The 9,844-nt window shown below is 58.3% G+C and overlaps 1 protein-coding gene and 1 long non-coding RNA gene across 2 annotated transcripts; one reads left to right on the forward strand and one right to left on the reverse strand.

The window, feature by feature from the left end:
• Positions 1-2,864: 2,864 nt before the first annotated feature.
• Positions 2,865-6,142, reverse strand: LOC138915734 (peptidoglycan recognition protein 1-like). The gene is made up of 3 exons (XM_070223066.1): positions 5,792-6,142; positions 3,681-3,802; positions 2,865-3,111 (listed from the first exon to the last, which is right to left on the reverse strand). The coding sequence occupies exons 1-3, from the start codon at positions 6,070-6,072 to the stop codon at positions 2,933-2,935; spliced, it is 582 nt and encodes a 193-aa protein (XP_070079167.1). The 5' UTR covers positions 6,073-6,142; the 3' UTR covers positions 2,865-2,932.
• LOC138915736 (uncharacterized) lies at positions 4,628-6,681 on the forward strand. Its single transcript, XR_011421916.1, has 3 exons — positions 4,628-4,752; positions 6,177-6,261; positions 6,544-6,681. It is a non-coding gene; the product is annotated as an uncharacterized lncRNA (long non-coding RNA).
• The last annotated feature ends 3,163 nt before the right edge of the window (positions 6,682-9,844 follow it).

Consider the following 9,844-nt stretch of genomic DNA (forward strand, 5'->3'; position numbering starts at 1 on the left):
TTCCGGGGCGCTGGGGGAAACCTCAGGAAGAAGGGTCCAATGCAAGGGGGTGCTAGGATGTAGAGAAGTGACAGGTTCCTTTTGGGGGCTCTGTGGGGCTCCGAGAGGGGCGCAGCCTGAGAGACGGTGTCTATGAGGGTGGTGTGCAAGGGCGCGAATGGCTAGGAGATGATGGGGGGCTGGACCTGAAGGTTCGGAGACGGTTCGATCCAGGAAGGGGCTTGGGATACGAGTGTCCTGGCCGGCGGGAAACCGACAGTGCGTCCTGGGCTGCAGGAGACGGACTCCGCCGGTGGGACCGCCCGCGGATCGGGCCTCGTCGTCCCGGGAGCGCTCCACGTCGCGTGGCCGCGGCGCCGCCCGCTCGTCCTCCCGAGAGAGCGGCCGCGGAGGCCGGGGTCGAGGCCGCCCTGCCCGCCCCTCGCCCTCGCCCACAGGTGTGTGCCGGGCGCCCGTGGGAGGGGGTGGAACGGACTAGAACGCGGAGGAGCCATCCCGTAACCCCGCCTCCTCTTCTCTCCACCCCCGCCCCGCCCCCGTCCTAGGTGGTCGCGTGCCCCGTTTCGACCCCACAGCCTTTGTGAAAGCCAAGGAGAAGAAGCAGAGAGAGATCAAGATGAAGCTAGCGCGCATTTCCCCTCTCCTGCCCATACCCCGCCCCTTTGCCTGGTCCCCTGACCTGTGCCCTCATCTATCCCGGTCTCCATCACCTGTCTCCATCACCTGTCGCCTGCTCCATCTCTCCCCTTCCCCTAGCGGCTCCCTCTTCTCACCTGACACCCCCCTGGCACGGTCTGTGACTCCGCATGCTTTCTCCCTACTTAGGCCACGTGACCTCAGGTGGGTCAGCGGCCTTGGCTGTGGTCCCCGGGGGCGCAGCGCCGCCCTTCCCCATATTGCTTGGGCGCACAGGCGGGCGTCTCCTTCCCGCTCCCCAGGCAGCAGCAGCGGAACCGACTGGGCAGCGGAGGAAGCGGGGACGGCCCGTCCATCTCCTGGTCTCGCCAGACTCGGGCCCCCGCCGCCGTGAGCGGCCGAGGGGACGCGGCCACCCGCTCGCGGAACCGCCCCTCCTCGGGTAACGGGGCGGAGCGCGGCCGGCGGGCGGGCGGGGCGGCGGGCGGGGCGGAGGCTGAGCGCGTCCTTCTCCCCCTAGTGGACAGTGTGCGCAGCCGCGGCTCGTCCGCCAGCTCCTGCAGCGAGTTGGAGGATTTCTCGGAATCGCTGCCTAGAGGGTAAAACTCGGGCTGGGGACCGACCGCCTCCAGCGGGTGTCTGCGGAGACTGGAAACAGTCTTCTGCGGGGAAACTGGGTGCTGGAGCCTTGAAACGACGGAGGGCGGGGTGGGAGGGCCCAAAGACCCCCAATGGTCCCTGATTCCTCCCTCCCCCAGCGCTGGCCGCCGCGGGAAGCCGCCCAGCCCCACCACCTGGAGCGGGTCCAGCAGGGTGCGTGTCCTTCTCGGGCCCTGGAGGAGGTGGGGCGGCATGACACCACCGGAAGCCAGGTCGGGGGGATGCTGGGGGCAGAGGACGCTGGTCAGAGCACCTGCTCTGGCCTCGAATTGCCGGATCTCAAACCTGGCTCCCCATCCTGTCACGTCTGACTCACGGTAGTTACTTAGCTCTCCGTGCCTCGGTTTCTTTATCGGTGAAGTGGGGTTGGTTAGACTATTCACGTCAAGGGTTCTGGGGCAGATGCGAGGAGGTCATTTTGCACAGAGGAAGTGCCCCTTAGGTGTCAGCCTTCATTTTTTCTGAGGTCTTTAGGTTCAGAATTTCCGGTAGGATGTAGGGGGCAGGAATAGAGGGAGGGTGCCTCACCCCCTCGTGCCTCCCCCAGCAGCAGAAGGCCACGCCCCTGGAACGCGGCCGCCATCAGAGACGCCTGGCCCATTCGGGGGGCTGGGTCCCCATTAAAGGTGAGCCTGGGCCTCCTCCTCCCCCCCACCTGCCCCAGGGCTGGCTGGGATGGCGCCCAGGGCGCTGGTTGGCCGCGAGCTCCCGGGGCTCAGGCCCCTCCCAGCCCCAGCGCCCCCTGCTCTCGCAGACTACAGCTCGGACCACCAGGCGGCCGACATGGCCGAGATAGACGCCCGCCTGAAGGCCTTGCAGGAATACATGAGCCGGCTGAACACGCGGTCGTGACCGGGTAGGGGAGCCGGCCTCTGCATCTCCATCCCCCGGGAGACGGCGTGGGGGCGGGGCCTGCGTCCTTCCGGCCCCGCCCAGGCCCCGCCCGTCCGCTCCGGGTCTCAGACTGGAGGCCCTGACCCCGCCCCCTCCCCCTGCGTTGCCTGCTGGGGGGGAGGGGTAGGTGCATTTTGTAAATAAACTCTCCTTTGGGATCCCTCAGCTTATGACTAAGGGTGGCGGAGGAGAGGGAGGTGTGGGGAATGGGTGCGGGTGGCATTGGGACCTGTGTGTGTTTCTGGGCCCGTCTGTGCCTGGGAGGCAGCTTGGGGTTCAGGCTCAGGAAGAAGTCCCGACCTCCCTAAAGCAATGAGAGTGGGGAGCAATGGTAGTGAGCAGCCCGTCCCCAAAGGAGTCCATGCAGAGAGGCACAGACGTCGTTGGCTGTGTGGTGGAGAGGAGGTGTTTGCAGCAGGGTTCATTGCCCCAGGGGACCCCGACCTGCTGTGAGTGACTCGTGGGTCGACTTGGTGCTGATTTCTGCCCTCTGCCCGGAAACCTCTGGGTTCTGAGCTGTGACGTGGCTTCTGAGCTGGGATCTCGGGGGTCTTGGTTCATGGTTTGGGTCTCTGGGTTCTGGGCACCAGGGAGGACAGAGTGCTGGGAGCTGGGGGAGTGGTTGGGTCATGAGGGAGGCAGAGAGGAAGGGAGGCAGGTGGCAGGACACAGGGTCACAGTGAGTGCATCTTTATTGGAGGGGGAGGCAGGGGGTTTCTGACTGGAGTGGGCAGGCAGGGCCTCAGTATCGGTAGTGTGGCCAAGTCTGGATGATTTCATAGAGCCGGTCACCTGGAGAGAGTGTGTCCTGCACGTCCCGGTGTCCTTTGACCTCATAGTTGGTCCTCAGGGCGCCCCGAGCCACGCCACAAGCCAGCAGACTCTGGGCTGCCCTGAGGGCTCGTTGCGGGGGTGCCCGATCTGGGGAGGCAGAGGCAGGAGTCAGGCTGGGCCCTGGACAAGCAGAGGTCCAGGGGGCAGTGGTTCCCATGGTGCCCTCCCAGCTGGCCCTCTGGGGCCCAGATCGGTCTCTGCCACTCCCTAGCCGTGGCTCCACCTCTCTGTGCCTCAGTTTCCTCACTGTGACAGGACAGAATCATGGCAGCTGGCCCCAGGGCTGTGGGACGATAACATGTCACTTTGTGCACAGAGGAAGCCCTCAGCAAGGGTCGGCTGTCAAGATCCTTGCTGAGCCTCCTTTCTCAGCTCCAGACCTCGGGCTCCTGCCCACAGGGCAGCGGCCATTCACCCTGTGCTCCTTCGGGGCCGTGGACGGACCCAAGACCCTGGTACAGATGACCGAATCCTCCCCAGGACCGCGGGCTGGAAACGGTCATGTCCAGAGGGGACAATGAGGCTCCGAAAAGCAGGTCACTAGCCCGAGGTCACAGAGCTTGTAGGTGGCAGAGCCTCTGAACCACCACCCACCACGCCCTGCGGTCCCCCAGGCCCATGTCCGCGCCTGTCCCGACGGCTGGACAGTCACTTACCCATGTAGTTACCCATGAAGCTGATGCCGATGGACTTGGAGTTCCAGCCTCCTCCTGCGTGGGCGCCCTGAGTGTCCCAGCCCCGGCCCTCATACACAAGCCCATCTTCTCCGATCAGGAAGCTGTGGGGTGGGGGGTTGAGGAGTGAGGAGGGGTTTCCTGGGGAAGGAGCCCCTGTCCCTCCTCCACTCAGCAACCCTGAGTCACTACTGCCTCTATTCTGCGGATGGAGAATCAGAGAGGTGCAGAGCTGCCCACGGTCACACAGCGGGTCAGGGGCAGAGTCAGGATTTTCACCCAGGTCCCCGTGACTCCCACCCACACGGTCTGACTCCTTGCTCTCTCCTGCCTCCCTGGAGAATCTGTCCTGCTCTCGATGAGTCCTCACATGCGGTCCTCCGAGGCAGGCCCTGTGTCATCCCCACTTTAAGCTGAGGAAGCAGAGACGTAGGAAGAGAAGTGATTTGCCCGAGGTCACGCCCCATGACCCCTGCCTCTCAGAACTCGCCAACAAGGAGCTCTTCCACCGTCACCTGAGCCCCTTCCTGCTTCCTGCTCCGTGCTGGAGTCCCCTGAGTGACGGGATCAGGGACTCAAGGGCTGGCACCACAAGCAGACCAGACCCTGGAGCCCCAGCATCCGCCTGTGAGCTTTCCAGTCCCAGCAGGCGATCCTTAAGACCCCTCGTCCCCCTGGTCTCGGTGGAGCGAGTCTGCCTGGCATGTGGATGAGCCAGAGGAGCAGCACGTGAGCCGCAGTGTCTGCTTCCCCAGCCCTCGGCCCCCAGGGTCCCCAGTGATGCACAGAATGTCGGAACTTTCCCCTCTGGGTCCTGAACCTGCCACTTCAGAAGCCAGACTCTCAGAATCTGGCTGTGAAGAGACTAGAAATGCCACAGTGATGTCCCCAGCCCCGCCCCGCCTCCCCCACCCCCCCGGACTGGGTGGTCACCGCCCTGCTACAGCCGCAGCCCCTGGAAGGCATCTCTGCTCCCTGTGCATTTCTTCACGGAGGCATCTCCCCGAAACCTCAGCCCCACAGCAGGAGGCACGGTCAGGGGCTCATTCTACAGGTGAGGAAACTGAGGCTCAGAGAGGATGTGATGTGACGAGTGAGGGCATTCAGAACGTTAGAGTCAGACTCTTGAGTCCTAAAACCTGAGTGCTGACTTGTCTGCTTTTCTGTGACACGACTGAGGTCAGAGGCTGCGGCACAGGCTTGGCTCTGCTGACTTCATGAGGGTGCTCCTTCCACTGCTGGGCTCCCGTCCCTCCCGCCTTCCCAGTGCAGAGCCATGTCCTCCCCATGCCCCACTACGCCCTCTGACCCCTCCTCATGCTATCCCTTCTCCCAGCCTCCTCCAGCCATCCTGGCCTCTGTCCCTCAGCCTCAGGGCCTTTGCCCCGCTGTGCCCCCAGCTCACTGCACTCTTCCCTCAGCTCCCCCATCCTCTTCCTTTTTATTGTCACTCCTGTCACCCTGTGAATCCATCCGGTTGACTCTGCTTGTTTCTGCCTGCTGGTGTTGAAATCCCTTTGGGCTGCATTCCTACCGTTCGAGGCTGTGTCCCCATGCCAGCATCCGGCACTCGGCCTGACACATAGAAGGTGCCAATGGCAATAGTCCGTGCATCTGGGGCCCAGACTCTGTGCCAGGCGGTGTCCTAGGAGTCTTGCCCGCAGTGGCGGTTGGCGATCACGTGGGCACCATCCGCTGACTGTGCACAGGAGGAGGACACTGCAGCTCAGAGGCTGAGTGACCGGCCTGGGTCTCCGCCGTCAGCAGGGGAGCTGGGACAGGGACCCAGCCCCGCGCTCACCCAGCCTGCTGTCTGCCTCCCAGCACAGGCGCAGACAGTCTAACGGGACTCCAGGGTGGAGGGCACCTTGGTGCGTGTTGGCAAAGTCTGTCCTTCCCCGGGGAGCAGAGCTGGCCGTCAGCCCCTTCCCCTCCTCCAGCATTTTCGTGCTGCCTGCACGTGCCCAGCCCTAGGCGGTGACCCCGGAGAAACGAAGCTGCCGGGGGCGTCAGCCCGGCGGCTCTAGAACGGGTCCCCCGTGTCTCCGGGGCCTGCACACCTTCCCCTCCTCCGGCCTCCCCTCCGCACTCACTTGTAGGCCACGTCGCACCAGCCCAGAGTCCCCTTGTGGTAGTTCTGCACGTTCTGGACCTGCTTCAGGCAGGAGTCCGGTGTGTCGCAGGGGCTGCCCGCCGTGTGTGACACCACCACGTAGCTCTTGGGCAGGCTTAGCTTCCGGTCGCAGTTGGACGCCAGGCCCCTCCACTCTCTCCGGGGCACGATGGGGCCACAGCAGTCCGAAGCTTTTTGAGCCGCTCCGTGTCTGAGGAGGGTGAACAGGGCCCAGGCGAGCAGAGCGCAGCGGAGAGACATGGCTGGCGGGGTGCACAGGGACGTCTAGGAGCTCGCGGTTGGCCAGGCCGCCTTTATATGCTGGGGCGGAGCGGCAGGAAAGGCCTTGCTTCACACCCTGGCAGGACTTCCCGGACAGGTCATAGTGGACCCAAGAATCTGCTTCCTCCTCTGGCAGGACCGCAAGCGGATGCGGTGTGGTTGGTCCAGGTGAGGTGGGGCGGGGGAGCCCACGACAAAGTCGGGTGCCCCTCATCCAGCCATCAGCGGGGGTGGGGTTGGTGCACACAGGCCCCTGGGCGCCCACCCTGCGGTTTCTGGCCGACCAGCGCCTGGATCCCTGCCCCCGGGCGGCCTCTGGCAACAGGAACCTCACAGCAGAGAAAGGGCCGGGCCTCATCTCCCTCCGCCCACGGGGACTGAGGTCACCAGAGTCCCGGTTTTAAACTCTCCTCCCAGGTCCCAACGCCATGTCCCTAACTCTTTGAGCAGACTGCAGAGCCGAGCCCTGGGAAGCCCGCTCCACGGTTGGGGAGTCTGAGGCCCAGAGAGGGGACGTCGGTGCTGAGACGTGGGAGATGGTGGCACCTGGTGGTCGGAGCCTGATTCAGGGCCGGGCTGCCTGGGACTGAATTCCGGCCCCATTCTAGGGTGTGAGCTGGGGCCAGTGACCTAACCAATCTGTGCCTCAGTTTCCCCACTGCAAAATGGGAGGATAATGGAAAGTCCCTGACTCGCAGGTCGGTGTGGGATCAAATGGGCTGAAAGGGTGGAGCACTGAGACGTCGGCTCCTGCTGCCCCACAAGCGCCCCGGGACAGGGACTGAGACCTGCCCTTGGTGTGAGCCACGTGCTTTCCGTGGGGGCCACTGGCAGCTCCATTGTGCACAGGAGGGGACTGAGGTTCAGAGAGGGACAGCCATCTGCCCAGGGCCACTCAGGGGCTTGGGGTCAGCTGTTGGGGCAGAAGGCTTTCCTGGGGCCCCTGCCCTGCCCGGGCGTTCCTCCTGCCTCCTCAGCACCTGGTGCGCTCAGGGCGGACGGCCCAGTTTGTTCTCCCTCCTTTCCTTCTGCTTCAGTGGATTAAACAGATTACAAAAGTATCACGTGCCGGCTGTGAGTAGTCGAATCGACGGGAAACGTTAATCACCTGTGTCCACTCGGTCCAGCCCCGCCCCCTGAGGTCCCCGTGGAGGCCAGCGTGGGGTTTCCTTCCCCGGTATTCTCCGCGCGCAGGTGGATCACGCTCACACTCACGGTGTCATGGCACAGCGCAGCGGGCAGCTCCAGCACCTTCCGCGAGTCATCTCCTCACGAGCTCCCACAGGCCTGTGCGGGAGACGTGTCATTAACCTGCTCTTACCACCGAGGAAACTGAGGCCCGAGGGTTATCACACACGGGGAGAAGGTGGTGACGTCGGCTCAGCCACAGGCTTCCGGGCTCCAGAGATTAAGTTCTAAGCCATATTCTGCTTCCCACAAACACACGTAAGGGCACATGTTTAAAAATAAGTTCAATTTGCCCTCTGCCACCTAATATTTCATGTGCATCTCTCCAGGTCTATACATCGAATTCTAATTTATTTTTACTAATAGTTGCATACTATTTCCTGATACAGGGTCACCATTTTGACATAATCTTTTCTTTTTCTGAAGCTTTCCAGTTCTTTCCCCCAATGCTGCACAAAATATTATCACACATACAGCCCGACACACTGGAGCTTTTATAAATTATAAATGCAGACTCTCTGTGTGAAAGCTGTAACAGTCCGTACTTCTACAGGAACGGAGCTTCCACTCCCCCCAGAAGGGGGTGTTCTCACTTCCTAAACGTATGGATATAAAGTGACATTTCTGTGTCACTTTAATTGGTGTTTTTATGACCACTCAGGAGGTTGAGCATTTTTCTATGTTTGCTGCCCATTTGGATTTGTCACTTGGATCTGTTTTCTGTCAATTGCCTGTTCATCTCCGTCGCCCATTTAAAAAAAATGGGTTGTTTGTCTTTTATTATCAATTTCAAAGTGAAGAAAAAAACCCATAATGGGACTGTTGTGTTGTTGAGTGTGTACATTTCGTGTCTCTCAGTCCTTTTTAAAAGCAGGAAAGAAGAACATACATACAGAAAAGTGGACAAAGGCACTTTTATAGAGTTGCTAGAATTAATAAATGGACTTTATGGAAGTCTTAGAATAGAGTGGAGAGCTCCATTCATTTTCACACCGTGAATACACCACGCATCCAGCACCCGGATCAGGAAATAGAGCCACGTTTTAAATTTGATTAGATATTGCCCAATGCCATTCCAAAAGAGTTTCAGTTTTTCTTTTCCCCTTTAATGTAATCAGTTTTAAAATGCTTTACCAATCCAAGGACTGGTCCCTCCTTATTGTTTTATCCATATTTCCTGAAACATCAGACCCGTGATTGTCCTTTTGCATATTTATGGCTGTTCCCATCCTTCCTCTGTGAACTGTCTGTCCATCTCTTTTAGCCACTTTCCTGTTAGGTTGTTGTATATGGGGGATGTTAACCCCATGTCTGTCAAATATGCTGCAAATGTTTTCCTCAATCTATCCAAAAATATTATTTTTCCTTTTATGTTTTCTGCATTTCCTGTCTCGGAGAAGATCTTTCCACACCAAGATTATAAAACATCTTCTATTAAAAAATGTTATCTCGTGTTTTGCTTTCAATCCTTTACCTTTGCCGGAATTTACAATAGCTATGGTGTGAGGTAGGGGTCTAAATCTGTTTCTAAATGGTGAACCACTTGTCCCAGCACCATTTATTAAATAGTTAGAGCTGGTTTTAAATTTTAGCCCTGACACTTATTAGCTGGATGACCTTGGGCAATTGGGCAGCATTTGACACCACTGACCACTTCCTTCATCTCGAAATGCTCCCTTCCCTGAGCTTCTGTTTCATAAGACCGTCTTGATTGTCCTTCTGCTTCTCTGGCTGGGCTTTTCTTCTCCCTTTCAGACTCATTTTTCCCTCCATGACCATTGTGCTACAGGTGATCTTATCCAGATAATGGCCTCAGCCACCAAATGTACCAAAATGTATTTATCCAACATCTATATATTTTTATAGAGTTCAAAGATGTTTTAATGTTATGACAAATGTTCACAATATAATGTTAAGGGAAACAAACCAGGATACAAAAATGTACATACACCATGAAGCAGCTTTCTAAAGATGTGGCCGTGTGCTCTCGTTCGGTTTTTGTTGAGGCCACTGGAGAGTGACCAGTTTGTTCCACTCGAGAAACTTGGGCGACAGGGCCATTTTTTAAAAATATCAATTATTTTTTAAATTGATTCATAATAATTTACATAATGCGAGATTTCAGTTGTATATTATTTCTTGTCCGTCACCACATAAGTGCTCCCCTTCACCCCCTGTGCCACTCCCCACCCCCCTTCCCTTGGTAACCACTGAGCTGTTTTCTTTGTCCGTGTGCTTGTTTATATTCCACATAGGAGTGAAATCATCTGGTGTTTGTCTGTCTCGGTCTGCCTTATTTCGCTTAGCATAATTCCCTCCAGGTCCTTCCATGTTATTGCAAATGGGATGAATTTGTCTTTTTTTCTGGCTGAGCAGTGTTCCATTGTATATATACACCACACCTTCTTTATCTAGTCATCAGCCGATGGCACTTGGGTTGCTTCCATGTCTTGGCTGTTGTGAATAGTGCTGCAATGAATATAGGGGTGCATATGTTACTTTGGATTGTTGATTTCAAGTTGTTTGGGTAGATACCCAGTAGTGGGATGGCTGGTATGGTATT

This window comes from Equus caballus, chromosome 10 (genome assembly GCF_041296265.1).
Source record: "Equus caballus isolate H_3958 breed thoroughbred chromosome 10, TB-T2T, whole genome shotgun sequence".
NCBI lineage: Eukaryota > Metazoa > Chordata > Mammalia > Perissodactyla > Equidae > Equus > Equus caballus.